This window comes from Saccopteryx bilineata, chromosome 9, assembly GCF_036850765.1.
Source record: "Saccopteryx bilineata isolate mSacBil1 chromosome 9, mSacBil1_pri_phased_curated, whole genome shotgun sequence".
NCBI lineage: Eukaryota > Metazoa > Chordata > Mammalia > Chiroptera > Emballonuridae > Saccopteryx > Saccopteryx bilineata.
In genome coordinates, this window is record NC_089498.1 from 42,167,268 (window position 1) to 42,185,567 (window position 18,300).

The following is an 18,300-nucleotide window of genomic DNA, read 5'->3' on the forward strand; positions in this document are numbered from 1 at the left end:
GAGTGTAGTGATGCCAGAGACTTCTCAGAAGCTCCCCTCATCATCTGTTAGGACTTGCATGGTTTTGCCAGTTGTCTAGTTCTGGTCTCAAACACTCACAGACTAGACGCCTGAGAAAAGTGGTGAGGTTTTAGTTCAAGACTTTCCCGCTCAATAACACTTCACATAAGTTATCTTTCTCCTCACATAAGTTATATAATGTCTGTGTGGTCCTTCTCAACCCCTGGGGGTTGCTGAAACATCAATGTCAGTGGTCAGATTCCCTACCTTTCAACCCTATGGAGGAAAGTAGCAGGAATGAAAGTAATTGGATGGTGAAACTAAACCACAAATACTTGCAAGTCGAGCTGTGCTTTTTTCAGCAGGATGGCGGCTATAATCTGCTTGGGTTGAGTCATTAGCATTTCCAAAGAGCTGGATAAAGGGTAACTTGTGATAGAGCCCACTCTGAAGCTCATCTGATGTTGAAATTCCATTCACTGAAACAAAAAACTGATTATAGATAGTCAAGCGTTCCTTCTGATTGACTCCAAGCCCATCCGTCTCATTACCTCTTTTCCCCACTCCCCAGCTCATCATACCTCTTAGTGGCCCTCGGTCACAGAGAGTCAGGAGGTGTGGCCAAAGAGGGTGAAAAGTAGTTACTGGAGACTTCACTGTGCTTCCCCTTTCACTCTCAAATGCTGCCAGCATCTCTGAAGAAGGAAGACACTGGGAAAAAGGTAAAAACTATTTTTTTGTTTTCTTTTGCATTCAACAAGCAAGAATAAAACTGCTACTGTGTTCCAGGCACAATTCTTGGGGCTGGAATACAGTGGAGACTTCCTCCCTCTCTCTTGCTGTGTTATAGCAGGTTGTAGAGCCCTGTCTTTGAGTATGTCCTCTGCTGGGCTTGGTGAGTCTTCTGAGAATAGGATGGGTCAGTGGCTGCCCAAGAGGGAAGAATGAACTGAGGGAGGCTTGTTCAGAGGCTGTGTAGGCCCAAAACAAGCCTGAACGGTGTGGCCTTCTTCTGAGTCTTTGTGCCTATGCCTACTGTCCCTAGCATCCATGTTCTACCATGCCTCAACAGCCTTTCAATTCTGGGCCCAGAGCCATGCCCTGTGCTCCTTTGGGTAAGCACACAGCCTTTCTCCCGCTCATCCTGAGATTCCTTTGTGTGTGTGTGTGTGTGTGACAGAGACGGAGAGAGGACAGATAGGGACAGACAGACCAAAGGGAGAGAGATGGGAAGAATAAATTCTTCGTTGTGGCACCTTAGTTTCTCATTGATTGCTTTCTCATATGTGCCTTGATCAGGAGGGGGAGGGGCTACAGCAGTCCGAGTGACCCTTTGTTCCAGCCAGCAACCTTGGGCTCAAACTGGTGAGCCTTGTTCAAACCAGATGAGCCCACGCTCAAGCTGGCGACCTCGGGGTCTCGAACCTGGGTCCTCTATGTCTCGGTCTGATGCTCTATCCACTGCGCCACCACCTGGTCAGGTCATCCGAGATTCTTAAGCCAGTTCCCAGTAAAGGTGTGGCTGTTGGCTGCTGGCAGATGGAGCACAATTGTCCAGTTACTGGAGGCTAGTCTTTGCTGCGAGGCATGGAATCTGGCCCTGGTCACAGCCCCTGTGGACACTTAAAGGGGATATAAAGCCCATCTCCTGAAATACTATCCCTGTTTTTCATGGAAAACTTAAAATAGTTCCCATGGCTAAAGAAGTATACTCTAACCCTCATGATGGGAGATATATGACACACACACTGTTGCTTAAAGGATTTGAAAAGACCTGCAGTAAAGGGTCATTTAACTTTTTAAAACCCAGTTTCTCTCAAATGGATCTGACCTTGAAGACTTTTTTTGTGTGTAACACTATTAGCACCTGCAGAGCTGCTATCAGCTCTGCCTGGAGAGTCTGCCCCAGTTCAGACCCCTGACCCTACTCCCTGCCTGGGTCAGGCCAGCAAAGCCACCAAGCCTGGAGACAAGCCCCTTCCTGATTTCAGCAAGGAGCTTAGCTTTCCTCACACCAGGTACCAGATATGCAGTAGCCTTTGCAGAAACCACACAACCAGTGGGTGGCTGGGTGGGTGGGGGACACTGATGTGTGGGAAATGTTGGCTGGGTGGGTAGGAGGGGCACAGATCTGTGCTGAGAACGGAGACACACTCTGTGGGACACATCCTGCCTGGCTCCCCGGAGACCAGCACTGAGGACACTGCCATGCAAATTGGGACTTAAATTTAACTCTATGCAAATGTAACTTTGTAAAAGTATAGTAAGGTAGCGGGCCAGCTCACTGCGGAGAGAGAGAGGCAGTTGCACACTGGCAGAAGCACCCTGGACTGCTTCTAGTCCACAGACAGGTTTTGTTTGACCAACACGACAGTTGTGGTTTTTTTTTTAAAGCAGAACATTTCACATGACAATCTGGCTTCTTACCTCTCTTAAAACAGTGGGAGATCAGGCAGTGCTGAGTCCACATTCCCACTTGGTAGCAGTTGGCTAGAACTGAGATGATCATCCTCTTTACAAAGGCATGACCCATGACCTTGGTCCCCACCTGGTTATGTTTCCTACCCAGCCCCTGGGACTATCTGAGATGTACCCTTGGACCACATTCTCCTGAATCCTTTCAGACCCCTTTAAATGTTCTCCTGATATACCTAATTATTGGTTTTAAAGTTATTTTTTGCTTGGTTTTTAAAATCAGGTTTTGTCCTTGTCTCTCCCTATGTACAACTCTTCATTAGTTGCCCCAGGGTGAGCTCCAAGTTTCCCAGGCTTGGCGCTTGCAGCGCTCAGTCCTCTGGTGCTGCTAAAAGCCTGAGAACTGGGCAGCACGCTTCTACAATCATGGAAGGATAGATGGGTGGATAGATGGGTGGATGGATGGAAGAAAGAAAGGAGTGCTAAGAAGAAAGAGAGTCTAGCCTAACAGGGTTCTTGAGCTGATGGTAGAGGCACGGCATGCCCAGAGGAGGCCTCGTGCAACCAGACATGGGCTTCTCGGGATCAGGGACAAGGGATCTGAGCTCAGTGGATGAGCAAGAAAAGCCATTTGACCCTGGCCAGTTGGCTCAGTGGTAGAGCGTCGGCCTGGCGGGCGGGAGTCCCGGGTTCGATTCCTGGCCAGGGCACACAGGAGAGGTACCCATCTGCTTCTCCACCCCTCCCCCTGTCCTTCCTCTCTGTCTCTCTCTTCCCCTTCCACAGCCAAGGTTCCATTGGAGCAAAGTTTGCCCGGGCGTTGAAGATGGCTCTGTGGCCTCTGCCTCAGGCGCTAGAATGGCTCTGATTGCGGCAGAGCGAGGCCCCAAGATGGGCAGAGCATCGCCCCCTGGTGGGCATGCTGGGTGGATCCCAGTCGGGCGCATGCGGGAGTCTGTCTGACTGCTTCCCCATTTCCAGCTTCAGAAAAGTACAAAAAAAAAAAAAAAGAAAAAGAGAAAAGCCATTTGGAAGAAGTAAGTGACCAGATGGCTTAAAGACACATTCTTTTTACCCCAGGCTCCTCCTGCTTAGACACAACACCATGCATCTCCTGGGCCCCTTGCTCCTGCTCCTTGGTAAGGACTGTGGCCTCTCTCTTTGTGTTTTGCTGTCTTTGGGTCTCTTCCTATCTCCCCTTCTCTCTTCAGAGGGGATTCTTTACTCCTTTGAAAGTTCTCCATGCCCCTCAATAATGCTTTCTGATCACTGTGGTGAGTTCCAGGATACTTGGCTCTCTCTGACTCACAACATTGGAAGATTGAGCGCCCGACCACCCTCTACGCCTGGGAGGGAAGCTGCGCCTGGATTCCCTGCCGCTACTCAATCCCAGCATATGGAGAGGTCCTGGAAAACCTGGTTGTGTACTACAAAGATTTCAAATTTGACAGCAATACCAAGGACTTCACTGGGCCAACCCTTTATGAGATGAAAAGGTCAAGGACACCTGACTATCAGACCAGGGTACAATTCCTGGGAGATAACAAATTCAACTGCACCCTACGCATCCACCCAGTTGAAGCTGAAGACAGTGGTCAGTTGGGGCTGAGGATGACATCGAAGACTAAGAAATGGATGGAGAAGATAGACTTCAACGTCTCTAGTAAGGCCCTGGGGAATGGAGTCCTCTGCCTTGGGCTTGGGTATGGAGGGCAGTGGGAAACACTCCTAGGACCAAGGCCACTAACCAGGTTGCCTGCAGGGCCAGGTGGGGGGCACTGAGCGAGTGACTCGGGGCAGCACAAGACAGTGGAGCTGTGCCAAGTTAGAGCACCAGCACTTGTTCCTCCTCAAGCATCCCGCCTGCCACTCAGCTGCTGTCCACCTGGAATCTGGGTTCTAGGTGACCTGATTTTTTCAAGAGAGGATAAAAGACTAGATTTTAGAGTAAAATCTTGCCAATGTGTCAATGTTGGTGGTTAATTCTAATTGGCCCTTTGTGGTTAAATGACACATGTGGATCAAACGGAGGTGTGGGCCTCCACCCCAGGGCATGTGCTCAGCCCGGTTCATAGCCTCTCTTCCATGGGTGGATCTAGGCAGCCTTACGTTTGTGGTGAGAGATGTGGTTTGGCAGTCTGAGAGTGGCCAGGCTCCAGGAGAGGCGGGAGTGGCTGCCCACAGTCCTGTGCTGCTAGAGGATCCCCCTACAGGCATGCTGTGTGGGCGCCTCCAGCAGTGAGGCCACTAAACAACGCAAGCTAGTCATCAAAGATAAGAAACTCATGTTCAACTAAACCGGTGAAATTAGCTTGGGGGTGGTGGGGAGAAGGACCTTGAAAATATTTAGAAAGCAAACATTTGGGGGTGAGAATAAAATAAGTACAATATATGAAATGTACCTCCTCAGGAGGGTCAGCCCTCACAAGACCATTCAGGGGGTGCCTCAGCTGAGCAAAAGGGAGTCAAAGGAGAAGGAGGCAGGGCTGGAGAGATGAGGAGGGGCTGGAGGGGGTTCCTGAGGGGGTATTTGGAGCAGGCATCTCATCCAGGGGTAAGAAGCTGGTATAGAGTGGTGCTTAGTCTCCCAGGCCACCAGCACGGTCACTCCCCCTTTTACAGAGACGCCTCCTCCACCTCGCATTCAGCTCCCTCCAGATATCCAGGAGCTCCAGGAAGTCACTCTGACCTGCTGGCTGAATATTTCCTGCTCTGCGTACCGGATGAAATGGCAGTGGTCCCTGGAGGAGTCACAGCCACATGAACTTCGCTCTGTCTCCTCAACTTCCCTGACCACCACGGCTGTCTCCACCCAGAACCAGCTCACATTCCGGCCACAGTGGACTCACCACGGCAAGAATCTGACCTGCCAGCTCTGGGATGACACATCAAATATGCTACTTTCTCAGCAAATGGTGCAACTAGACGTGAAGTGTGAGTCTTTCCAGTGTTGCAGTGAGAAGGATGAGGGACTTGTTCTTTTCTCCTAACACCACAGTGAGCACCCAGGGTGGCAGGGGCCTTCACAGAAGGAAGCATAATCAGTCTGTGGGTCCCCATATCTGGGAATGGTCCAGACTGGGCTGACTTCCCTTCTCCACTATCCCTGTTGTCAGCCTTGATAGGTCAGGAAACTGATTCATTTTAGCATCTATTAATACTTTGGTCTAATAGAATAAAAAAATATATTTTTTTTTCAAATGAGAGGAGGGAGATAGAGAGACAAACTCCTACTTGCACCCTGACTGCAATCCACCTGGCAACCTCCATCTGAAGCCAATGCTCTGCCCATCTGGGGCCCATGCTCACAACAAAGCTATTTTCAGTGCCTGAGACAGAGGCTCAAGGGAGCCATCCTTAGTGTCTGGGGCCATTGTGCTCAAATCAATCAGGCCATGGCTGTGGGAGGGGAGGAGAGAGAAAGAGAAAGAAAAAGGGGAAGAGGAGGGGAGAAAAAGCAGACGATTGCTTCTCCTGTGTGCCCTGACTGAGAATTGAAGCCATGACATCCACATGCTGGGTTGATGCTCTGAGCCAACCAGTCAATACTAAAATATATATATTTTTTCCTCAAAGTTAGAAGTGGGGAGGCAGTCAAACAGACTCCCACATGCACCTGACCGGGATCCACCTCGCATGCCCACCAGGGGGCAGTGCTCTGCCCATCTGGGGCGTTGCTCCATTGCGGCCAGAGCCATTCTAGCGCCTGAGGCAGAGGCCACAGAGCCATCCTCAGTGCCCGGGCCAACTTTGCTCCAATGGAGCCTTGGCTGTGGGAGGGGAAGAGAGAGATAGAGAGAAAGGAGAGGGGGAAGGGTAGAGAAGCAGATGGGCGCTTCTCCTGTGTGCTCTGGCAAGGAATCGAACCAGGGACTTTCAAACATCAGGCTGATGCTCTACCGCTGAGCAAACAGGCCAGGGCCAGCACTAAAATATTTTAATCTATCCTCAAATTATGACATGATTTTGGAATCATCTGGTTAGCTTCACTGTTTTTCTTGAGGGGGGTGAGGAATTTTTTCACATTATTATTTGTGCCTCATTCATTCATTCATTCAATAGATATTTGTTGCAAACCTACCAGGTGTCAGGCCTTATTTTGAATGCTGGGGAGACAGTGGTGAGCAAAATTCTTGCCCATGTAGAACTAGCATGGCAGTGGAAAAAACATACAATAAAAAGATGAACAAATAGAGAACATAAAAGTAGGTAGTGCTAAGTGTATTAAGACAAAAAGCAAGGCTGAGACAGAGAGAGAGATGGAGACTTCAGTCAGGCCGGTGAACTTGAGCTGAGGCTTGAGTAAAGGGAAGGATGGAGGCCGGCAGGTATTTGTGAGAAGATTCAAGGGAGAGGAAGCATGAAGACAAAGTCTTGAGGTAGGAACTTTGTGTGTCTGTGACAAACAAGGGGCCCCAGAGTCCATGCACCATGTCTGAAAAGCCCAGTATAGAAAAAGAAGGTCGAAAGGGACCACAGCACTTGAGTTTGTGGGCAACAGTCAGCATTCTGTATTTTAAACGTGAACTCCACTAAATGGCTTCAAGCAAGGGAGTAACAAGGTCTGACTGACAGTATTAGGGATTCTGCTGGCTGCTGATGGAGACTGACCTTTGGGGCCTGGAGATGGTGGGGGGTGGGGGTGGACAGAGAGAGGAGTTAAGAGGTATGACAGCTGCCAGCCATGCTTGCAGACAAGGGCAGCAGTGAGTGGCTACACACCCCACACGCTATACGCAGGCCACTGCTTTTTCAGAAGAAAAGCCTGGCAACTCCTCATCCTTTATACTCTCTGAGAATTTCCTGTCCCCCCCTCCCACACTGTCCCTTTGCTCCTCCAGACTCCCCACTCTTGAAGATCAAAGTCAGCTCTGGAGAAACCATTATAATAGAGGGGGATTCTTTGACCACGACAAGTCTTGGAGAAGCCATTGTAAAGAAGGAGGATTCTGTGACCATGATGTGCCAGATCATCAGCAGCAACCCCGAGTTCCACCATATAGTCTGGGTCAAGGATGGAGACTACCTGATTGAGAAGACCCTGAAGAGGGAGCAGACCCTCACATTAACTCTGTCCTCGGTCACCAAGCAGATGAGCGGAAAGTACCACTGTGAGGCCCAAAATCGAATAGGCTCAAGAGTGTTAGAAGTGGCCCTCCAAGTACACTGTGAGACTCCTGGGAGCCGGGGAAGGGCAGGCAGGGAGTTAGCGGGGTAGAACCAAGACCCTTGAGAGGTCAGCAGCTGAGGCCTCTGCTCACCTCCCCCACTTGCCTCTGCCCCTTTTTCCAGATGCTCCAGAACCTCCCAGGGTTCAGATCTCCTCCTCATCAGCTAAGGAGGAAAGTACAGTAGAGCTGACTTGCATATCACAAGCCAATCCTCCTCCAACAAATTATACCTGGTATCACAATAGGATTGAAGTGCCAAGAGAGACAAGCAAGACCTTCCAGATCTCCAAAGTCCTCCTCAGGCATGCTGGGAATTATTCCTGCTCGGCAGAAAACAGTCTTGGTCGTGGAAAAACTGGCCAGGAAGCTGAGTTGGATGTCCAATGTGAGTAGTCACAGAGCCTCTGGTTTCTAGAGAGAGAGACAGCAGGGGCAGAGGAAAAGGCAGATGAGTGCAGGGGATTCCTGAGTCCTGGGAAGGACAGCAAGCAGAAGTCAGGGTCTCCTGACATGGAAGCCTCTTCGGGAGGGCATTCTGCTCTTGTTCATAGTGTATTCTCAGTACCAGAACAGGGCCTGGCTGGTGGTAGGTGCTCAGTGGATGTTTGTTGAATGAATGAACTGCATGATGCCGGGGCCTCATGAGGGACACAGAAACTTGGTGTCACTGAGCAGTGGCTGAGTCCCAGAAGAGGTCTTGAAGTTTCTGAGAACTGGGACATAATTTGTCATTACTTGTTCATCATCAGACCCTGTTTAATGCAATGAATCTTGTCACTGAGTCAAGCCCAGGACAAAGAGAATCCATAATTTTCATCGTTGAACCCTAGAACATCACTGTCTGGGCCAAATAAGCTTATGGGAATGCCCAAATTCTGACATCTAGACAGCCCGATATATGAGAGCAGTAGCAGCATCCATGTTCATTGAGTGTTTACTGCACACTGCACTACCCTAAGGGCATTATCTTATTTTGTCCTGGCAACAATTCCATGAGGTTAGATACTCATAGGACCTCATTTGACAGATGAGTAAACTGAGGCCTGCAGCTCATGGTCACACAGCTCTAAGTGGTAGGACCTGGCAATCTGGCTCCAGAGCTGTCCTTTTATTGTTATTATTATTATTATTATTATTATTTTATTCAGTGAGAGTAGGGGAGGCAGAGGCAGACTCCCTTATGCACCAGGACTGGGATCCACACAGAAAGCCTGCTAGGGGGTGATGCTTTGCCCATCTGGGACATTACTATGTTGCTCAGCAACCAAGCTCTTCTTAGTGCCTGAGGTGGAGGCCATGGAGTCATCCTCAACATCTGGGGCCAACTTGCTCCAACCAAGCCATGGCTGCAGGAGGGGAAGAGAGAGAGAGAGAGAGAAACGAGAAGGGGAGAGGTGGAGAAGCAGATGGATGCTTCTCCTGTGTTCCTTGACCAGGAATTGAACCTGGGACTTCCACATGCCAGGCTGACTCTCTACCATTGAGCAAATCAGCCAGAGCCTTATTATTATTATTATTATTATTACTATTATTATTATTACTCCTACTATTATTATTATCACTATCACGCATGCTGCAGTCAAATGTGTGCCCCAGACCCTTGCAAAGACCCACAAACAGTGCCATGTGTTCTGTGCCAGAGCTGTGCTCTTTTTAATTTTAATTATAAAACTATAATTCACCTATTTTCAGTATGCCAGTTCAGAGAAAAATATCTGCATTTTCAGGACTTTTGTTGCTTATTTCTATTTTTATTTTTTAAAGATTCTATTTATTGATTTTTAGAGAGAGAAAGGGGATGAGGAGCAGGAAGCATCAACTTGTAATAGTTGCTTCCTGTATGGGCCTTGACCAGGCAAGGCTGGGGTCTCAAACTAGCGACTTCCGCATTCCAGGTCTACTCTTCATTCACTACGCCACTACAGGGTAGGCTGTGGCAGTTATATATTTTCAAATTAAACATTACAAAGACTTGATTTTATCCTAGAAAAATTCATGGCTTCTGAGTTGGTGTCTCGCAGTATGGTGCATTTTCCAGAAGAAGGTCTTTCCCATCCTGCCTCTAACCGAGGCCAGCCAGACGGGAAGGGCAGGGTTTCTGTCTTCACACAGATGCAAAAGAACAGCTGACTTTTCTTCACCCCTTTTTCTCCTTTTCCCCTAGATTCTCCCAAGGAGGTAACCATAGTGATTCAAAACCCCACACCCATTCGAGAAGGAGACAATGTGACCCTGTCCTGTAACTACACTTCTAGTCACCCCAGCGTTACCCGTTATGAATGGAATCTCCAAGGCTCCTGGAAGGACCTATTACCTGGGGTGCGGATGATTCAAAAAGTCGCCTGGAATGCCTGGAATGTCACCTGTGCAGCCTGTAACCTATGGTGTTCGTGGGCCCCTCATGTCAACCTGCATGTCCAGTGTGAGTGACCCGGGTGGGGGCATCAGGGAGGTAGCCCAGGTAGGATTATGGGGTGAGAAGACTGGATCCGGACCAGAATCTTCACAGAGAATTGGGGGGTGAGAGTCAGGCCTCAACCCTAAGGAGGAAAGGAAGTCCTGGGACAGGAAGAGGGAATGCGACCCAGAAGGTCAGACTGAGGTCCTTGCTCTCCAGATGCCCCCAGAGACGTCAAGGTCCTGCTGAGTAGCCCCCGTTCTGAGATTCACTCTGGGCACCCGGTCCTCCTCCAATGTAACTTCTCAAGTAGCCGCCCCACAGACGTCCGCTTCTTCTGGAAGAAAAATGGAATTCTTCTGAAGGAAGGAAGAGAACTGAGCTTTGACTCCATCACTCCAGAAGATGCTGGAAATTACAATTGCTTGGTCAATAACTCCATAGGACAGAGCAGCTCTGAGCCCCGGATGCTCCAAGTGCTGTGTAAGTGGCTGGAGCTGGAGGTTGAGCAGAGAAGGGCAGGTAACTGGCTACCTGGATCCTGATTCTTCTTTTCCTTACAGATGCACCCAGGAGGCTCCGGGTGTCCATAAGCCCGAAAGACAGCGTGCAGGAGGGGAAGAAGGTAGTCCTGAGGTGTGAGAGCGATGCCAACCCTCCCATCCTCCAGTACACCTGGTTTGACTGGAATAACCAAAACTTCCACCATGATGACCAAATACTGACATTGGGTCCTGTGACGGTCCAGCACTCAGGCGCCTATTGGTGCCAGGGGACCAACCGACTGGGCATGGGCCGGTCGCCCCCCAGCACCCTCACTGTCTACTGTAAGGCGCTCTCCCCCTCTTCTCTGGCCTTGGTCCCTTCTGTGGCTTTCCCCAAAGGCTGTGCATTACGGACCACCTGCCCCTCCTTTCCCTCCTCCCTGTCCTGCCAGGCCAGCCCAGCCTGTGTGCTCAAAGGCATGCCGTGCTCCACCCAGCTCACCTGTCTTCCCCGCTCCTGCCAGGCTGCTCCCACTGTCCACACATCCTGAGCTCCTATTGGGTCCCTCTCTCTGTCTCACCCTTGTTCTTATCTTGAAAATGTAACTGTTTTTTCTTTTTCAAAGACCATGCAAGTACATGGCAAACTATTAAAACAGTATGGCCTGACCAGGCGGTGGCTCAGTGGATAAAGCGTCAGACTGGGATGCGGAAGGGCCCAGGTTTGAGACCCCTAGGTCGCCAGCTTGAGCGTGGGCTCAACTGGTTTGAGCAAAAGCTCACCAGCTTGGACCCAAGGTCACTGGCTCTAGCAAGGGGTCACTCGTTCTGCTGAAGGCCCACGGTCAAGGCACATATGAGAAAGCAATCAATGAACAACTAAGGTGTCGCAATGAAAAACTGATGATTGATGCTTCTCATCTCTCTCTGTTCCTGTCTGTCTGTCTCTATCTATCCCTCTCTCTGTCTCTTTAAAAAAAATAAAAATAGTTAAAAATTAAAACAGCATGAAAGGATAAATGGCGGAAATATAGACACCTCTCCTTTCTTGCTCCCTGAGAACTCTACCCTCCTTCAAAGCCTTCACTGTTGACAGCAGTTTATATCTCAGATTTTTTTTTTTTTTTACAAAAGGATCCTAATAATGACATGGACATTTTATCTAGGACAAAACAATTTTTTAAAAATTATTTTTATTTATTTATTCATTTTAGAGAAGAGAGAGAGAGAGAGAGAGAGAGAGAGAGAGAGAGAAGGGGGGAGGAGCAGGAAGCATCAACTCTCATATGTACCTTGACCAGGCAAGCCCAGGGTTTTGAACCAGCAACCTCAGCATTCCAGGTCGATGCTTGATCCACTGCACCACCACAGGTTAGGCCTATCTCAGAGAATTCTGTACGTACACAATATGCATCTATGTTTACACACTCCTCATGATACACAAATGATAGTAGGGCTCACACTTTGTCCCGAACTTTCTTTTTTCCATGTAATATGGCCAAAGTTTCCTCTGAAGAAGTTGTACACATTTACGAGGGTTACATGCTCTGTGTGTGCCCCTGCCTGTCATAAAACAAGATCTCTCTCTCTCTCTCTTTTTTTTTTTTTTTGTATTTTTCTGAAGTTGGAAATGGGGAGGCAGTCAGACAGACTCCCGCATGCGCCTGACCAGGATTCACCCGGCATGCCTACCAGGGGGCGATACTCTGCCCATCCAGGGCGTCGCTTTGTTGTGACCAGAGCCAGTCTAGCGCCTGAGGCAGAGGCCACAGAGCCATCCTCAGCACCCGGGCCAACTTTGCTCCAATGGAGCCTTGGCTGCGGGAGAGGAAGAGAGAGACAGAGAGGAAGGAGAGGGGGAGGGGTGGAGAAGCAGATGGGCGCTTCTCCTGTGTGCCCTGGCCAGGAATCGAACCCGGGACTCCTGCACGCCAGGCCGATGCTCTACCACTGAGCCAACCAACCAGGGCCAAGATCTCTTGTGAGAAAGAGCTATCCTTCTAGTCTCCTATCTCTATCCAGAGGGCAAAGACTGGTTCCCCCCTCTTTGTCTGCTTTGCGTCCCCATTGGTGGAGGGCAGGCAGGCAAAAGGACATGGCTCTGCAGAGAGAAATTGAGGATGCCCTCCAGGTGAATGTCATAGGGCACAGTGGGCTGGTATCTTATTGAGAGGCTCATCCATTAATGGTCTTCCTTTCTCCATTAGATAGTCTAGAGACCATCAGCAGGCGAGTGGCCCTGGGAGTAGGGCTTTGCCTGGCCATCCTCCTCCTGGTATTCTTGGGAGTCAAGCTCCAGCCAAGGTGAGCTCCTCACACCACCTTCCCCCTCCTCACCACTCCTCTTTCTCCTTCTCCTCCCCCTTCTCCTCTTCCTTTTTCTCCTCTCTCCTTCAGCCTGTTCCAGGAAGTAACTCCAGGTATTCAGTCCTGTGGGCCCCAGCTCGCCCATTCTGCAGGGTGCTGTCCCCATCCCCTTGATCCTCACTGAGCAGGTTTTTATTTCTTAGCTGGAAGAGGATTCAGAGCCAGCAAGGGATTCAGGAAAACTCCAGTGAGCAGAGCTTCTTTGTGAGAAATAAAAAGGTAGGATGGAAGAAAGATGAACTGCAAGGCAGGCCCTGAAGTCAAGCAGAGACAAAGTGAAGCAGGGGGGATTAGAGAACTGGAGAAGCCTGGATTGTCAGTGGCCGTGGAAGGGGACTGTGGTGGGGAAAGGAGGGGTGAGGGATGGAATCTTGTCTCTCTCACAGATGAGAAGAGCCCCCTTCTCTGAACGGCCCCACTCCCTGGGCTGTTACAACCCGGTGATGGAAGATACAATCAGCTATGCTACTCTGCGCTTTCCTATGGGCGACACTGACATGCCGAGGACCGGGTATTGGTGGGAGGGTGACATCTGCACCCTGGGAGGGCTGTGGGAGGAAAAGCCCATGTCCCACCTGCCATCTTTGTGCCAAGCCTGTGCCAGGAACCACCATATGCCCATTTCCTCATCCCAGCTCCACTACAACCCGCCCCCTTTGGGCTCAGGAATTAGACCTCTTCCTTTAAGTCAGGAGTATATATGCCCAGATTCTGTCTCTATCACAAGGTTAAGACTGTGGTACATACATTCACCCATTCATTTGACCCATTAGCTTCTCCTGTGAGCATTAGGCGTATATAGAAAGGGCTGAGAGGCTGGGGTGTTCTTGGGTCTAGAGGAGTTACAAAAAGGAGAAGAGTTCATGAGAAATGCTTCATTTGTGATCATTTCTCTGCTCTCCCTCTCAGAGATACACAAACCCCGGAGGCACAGAGACCTTCCCTAAACAGGGACAACACGGTCACATATGCTGTGGTGCAGAAGCGTCAAGTGGTAAGAGGGCGGGCTATGGAAGGTAGGGGAGGGGAGGACCTGGCCTCAGCTTTGGGTCCCCTGTGAGGAGACTTGGGTGGACTCACTGGTGTCAAAGGTTGGGCAGTGGGGAGGCGGCTCAGGCATTGGACAGGCAGCTCTTAATATGAGATGCCAACGAGCAGCCAGTTTCTGGACAAGGGTACTCCTGCCTGGGCTCCTGATCTCCCAGTGGGGTGAAGGAGAGAGTGAGCAGAGAAAGAAGACAGTGAGGGCTGGTGACCATGAGGCCAAGCTGACCATGATGTGGCTTTCTCAGGGCGACTATGAGAACGTGACTCCAAATATTCCAGAAGACGAGGGAATACATTACTCGGAGTTGGTTCATTTGGGGCTTAGGGAGCGGCCTCTGAGCCACGAAGGAGTGGAATACGTGACCCTCAAGCACTAATGGATCAAACTGGCTGAATGGAGGTACTTAGCAGCTGTGGGGGACAGGGTAGTCATGACCCCTGAAGCTACTGCTGCTCACCTGAGAAGTTACACATCCTCCCCTTACACACACACACACACACAATTACTGCATCCCCAGTTGTAGAAAAAACAGCTGTGTTAGGCTTGCTCGTTTGTACTTTGCATGACTAGTGCTTGAGCACGTGGCAGAGCCGTGTGTGTGTAGCCTACATAAGGCTATAGGTACTTCCACTCAGGGTGGGTTTTGTGGATCACCTGCCCACCACTGTGAAGGGCCGTTTTGCTCTTCATTCGCCTGCTGCCATGAGAAGCGGTTTCCCCCTGCCTGTTTGCTCATCTGCCATTGTGAGAATCTATTAAATTGGTGTGGCCCAAGGCTTTCCAGCTCCACAATTCCTCTACTGTCTGCCTGAATCTAATGTGACCCTACCTAGTCTCAGCCACCAGCATTGCCTCAGGCATAGTGGGCAAGATTTGGGTCAGATTTGTAAGGAGCTGCCAACACCCTTGAAGGGTAGAATAGAGGGGTAGCCATTCTCAAGCACGTAGTTCCCTGTGGCTGCCCTGTTGGGGACTGTGAGCTGGGTGTTCCGTACAGCCCTGTAAATAGAAACTGAAAGCTCTGTGTGAGAGGTTGCCCAAGTCTGAGAACTCCAGTGTGAGCTGCAGGCTGAGTACCAGTGATGGCTTGAACTGAAACGACTGATGGAAAAGGAACTGTGGGTTCAAGAGCTTCAGTTTGCCCTAGAAGCCAGACACTGGCAGCGGCAGTTGTTAGAGAAACAACTATAGGTTCAAGAGCTCGAGTTTCAGCTTTAGGCTGAGAGCCGGCAGCCACAAGAGCTGAAGCGGTGGCTGAAGAAGCAGCTGCATTTGTGCCAGTGGAGGGACTCTGAGTCAGTGGTGGCAGGCATTTCCGACTCCTCCGAGGAGGAGGAGGTTCAGGCTGAAACTGCCATCAGCAGACTCAGAGCCCAGCTGGTGACCACCCACAAGGTAAAAACCCAGCAGCCAGAAATGCCTCAGGGGCAGGTGCAAACCCCTCTACAAGTAGTTGAGCACTCTGTCGTCTGGCCCTATACCCAGACAGAGTTGATGGCGTTAGGGGCGAAATTTAGGCAGAAACCCAGAAAGTCTCTGGCAGCTTGCTTGCTGTGGGTGAGGGACAAAGGGGTGGGTGACATCATGCTCTCTGGGACAGAGATGGAGAAACTGGCTGCCATTCCCAGGCACTCCTCCTTGAGGCAGTGTCTTCAGAACTGCCACGAAAACCCAGGAAACTACACCCTATTAGAATGGGTGATGGCTGCCATTCGTATGGTCTGGCAGAAGGCTGGAGACTTGCTGGGGGCAGTGAGTCAGTAGCAGTCGTATGCTGAGCTGCAGCAGGTCCTCTAGGAACTAGGTATAAATAATGCTGCTTTCCACCTGAGGTCCCGTGGGCCAGATGAGGCAATATTTATGACAGGGATGAGGGACCTTATACTCGGTAGCACCCCATCAGCCCTTTTTGGGTCACTAGTAGTTATCTTGAGCCCCTATGTGGGGCAGCTCATTAACACTGTTACACAGATGGTGGCAGATTTAGGGAAGGTAGAGGCAGCACAGAGCCATAAGGCTGTGCAGGCTGCTGCCCATGCTGTCCACCTGACTAACAAGAGAAATGGGCCTTAAAGTTTACACGAACGCAGATGCGGGTGGATCTCATTGTGGTTGGGGCAGATAGGGAGGAATTATGGCAGGTCAAGTAAAATCCTTCTAGAGCTTTGGCAACAGCTGGAGCTGGAGCAGAGGTTCTACCCACTGAAAAAGCAGGGGAATGAGCAGCTCTGGCAGCTCCCAAGAAAATGGCTGGTGTTCATATTGCACAGCTACAAGATTATATGATGGAGACAGCTTAGGGAGAGGAGGATCCCCCAAACCCACTGTTTCAGTTTAAATAGGGGGAAAGCTGAAGGACCTGTCTAATAGGGATGGGCAGGGGGGCAGAAATCCCATGTGGAATTGGCAATCCATTGGTCTCCTTCTAATATGCAGCAGATGTTGGCCTTAGCAGACACAAAGTGCTTTTGCAACAGCTAAGAAAATTGTCAAAGTGACACAGGCCTGAATGTGTTTGACCCCACCAGGACCTGTGACCTTGACCTCTGAGGGGTCTTGTGGCAGCAAAGCTCTATGGAAAGGCGCTGAGGTTTGTTATTAAAGAACTGTATGGATGGTTACCTGTAATGAACCTTCATCTTGGTGATTTGCACAGACAGCTGGGCTGTCTATTATGGACTGATCATTGAGCAGTGTAATGGACTCTTGAAACAGAAACTGCAACAAAAGTGGGGCACTTGCTCCCTTGCTGGATGGACATGCCGCTGTGGACAGTACTACAGGAGACCCCGATGGGGGGCGCGCACCCGTGGAGGCCCTCCTGCGCTGGGAAGCTGCTTCCGTCCAGTTTCAGAGACGTACCAAGGACAGTTTCTTTAATGGACGTGGCCCTGGCCTATACAGGCCCTTCCACCGACTGTGTGGTAGGGGCCTCCAGTTAACTCCCTGGGCAGAGTGCTCAAGGAGACATTGTAAAAGTCACCTTTGTAATTGTCGTTTTGGGTATAGGTTACGCCTTTGGAATTCGGCTGCTGTAGTCTGTACTGTTTCTGTTTGTGTGAGTACCTCACTCCTTGCACAGGGACCATTGCAGAAGATAACTGCTGTGTAGATTGTGAGGCGAGCAACCCTAAAGGGGTGGGCTGTAGGGAAAACAGCTGTGTTAGGCTTGTTCGCTTGTATTATACTTTGTATGATTAGTGTGTGAGCACATGGCAGAGCCACATGTGTGTAGCCTACGTAAGGCTGTGGGGCCTTTTTCAGGGCAGATTTTACGGATCGCTTGCCCGCCACTGTGAAGGGCTGTTTTGCTGTTCATTGGCTGCCATGAGAAGCAGTTTCCCCCTGCCTGTTTGCTTGTCTGCTGTTGTGAGAATCTATTAAAAGGGAATGGCCCAATGCTTTCTGGCTCTGCAGTTCCTTCTGCCCAAATCCAATGTGCACTTGCCTGGCTTGGCCACTGGCACAGAGAACTTTGGGCATGGCCCATAGACAGTCTTCCCTCTCAGCACTGGTGACCCCAACCATCCGAAAGGCCTAGCCCTGTTCCTTTCCCATGCTCCTTTCCTCCCAGAATCTCATCTAAATCCTAGCCAGCACTGTACAAATCCCGCTCCCCCTCCCCCATCGTCTGCCACCACCCACTCCCTCGAAAACCCCCGCTGGGATCAGCTGGTCACTAGTTTTTCTTCTTTCCCTCCCCCCTCCTCTAAACACCCCCTCCCACCCCATCTGATAGGCTTGCTCTAATCTTATGTGTAATTTCTGCCTCTGTCTAGGGAGAGGGGCAGAAATAAAGTAGAAAGAAGCACTGTCCAGCGCTGGATTCTCCTCTGTACGTCAGTGAGGCACTCCATGGAGAGAAGCATGCAGCTGCAGCTCCACCCTCAGGGGTCTTATGGTCTGAGACATATGCCAGTGTGGACAAACATGTAACATGCTCAGAGCTGCACAATGAAAATGGTTCGGATATTCCTTCAAAGAACCAGTGAGCAATTTCTAGTCTGTGGAATTAGAGTAGGATGGGGTCATGGGGAAGGCAACGTGGATGGGGGAAGGGATAAGAGTCAAGGTGATTTCATGATCAAGTCAGCAGATTGGAGAGTCTGCTATCTTGTTACAAAGAGTGCACTGGGTCTGCCTCTTCTACTTAACTAGCCGAGCGACCCAAAGTTCACCGGCTTATCCGAACCTCAGTTTCTTCCTCTGTAAAATGGAGCTGCAACTACCTATTGTGCAGGTGGTTCAAGACAGCCCAAAGTCCCCTAAACCAAATTCCCACCTTATTCGCATCTCTTGAAGAATGTAAAAGGGGGAATCCAACTCAGTACTCACAGCTTTTCTCGAAAGTGATCCTGCTAAGTTCTGTTACAACCCACAGCTGCCTAAAAACCTCTTGAAGGCCAGCTGCCTTGA

General features: G+C 50.1%; 1 protein-coding gene across 3 annotated transcripts; it reads left to right on the plus strand.

Annotated features, from left to right (window-relative positions):
• The first annotated feature begins 608 nt into the window (after positions 1-608).
• Positions 609-17,275, plus strand: CD22 (CD22 molecule). 3 transcript variants are annotated; one of them, XM_066243925.1, is made up of 15 exons: positions 610-722; positions 3,496-3,554; positions 3,695-4,078; positions 5,038-5,349; positions 7,257-7,583; positions 7,708-7,971; positions 9,751-10,008; positions 10,204-10,467; positions 10,548-10,811; positions 12,677-12,773; positions 12,980-13,055; positions 13,223-13,347; positions 13,746-13,830; positions 14,129-14,283; positions 16,413-17,275. In XM_066243925.1, exons 2-14 carry the CDS (start codon positions 3,521-3,523, stop codon positions 14,258-14,260), a joined length of 2,622 nt encoding a protein of 873 aa, XP_066100022.1. In that variant the 5' UTR covers positions 610-722; positions 3,496-3,520; the 3' UTR covers positions 14,261-14,283; positions 16,413-17,275. The 3 variants fall into 3 exon arrangements, with proteins under 3 accessions (XP_066100024.1, XP_066100022.1, XP_066100023.1); XM_066243926.1 differs by having other exon boundaries at positions 3,701-4,078; XM_066243927.1 differs by lacking the exons at positions 7,257-7,583; positions 7,708-7,971 and having other exon boundaries at positions 609-722.
• The last annotated feature ends 1,025 nt before the right edge of the window (positions 17,276-18,300 follow it).

Coding starts and splice junctions, on each gene's coding strand:
- CD22 (XM_066243925.1), top strand. CDS start 3,521: ATGCATCTCCTGGGCCCCTTGCTCCTGCTCCTTG. Junction 7,584..7,707: donor AGTGGCCCTCCAAGTACACT/GTGAGACTCCTG, acceptor CCCTTTTTCCAG/ATGCTCCAGAACCTCCCAGG. Junction 13,831..14,128: donor TGGTGCAGAAGCGTCAAGTG/GTAAGAGGGCGG, acceptor TGGCTTTCTCAG/GGCGACTATGAGAACGTGAC.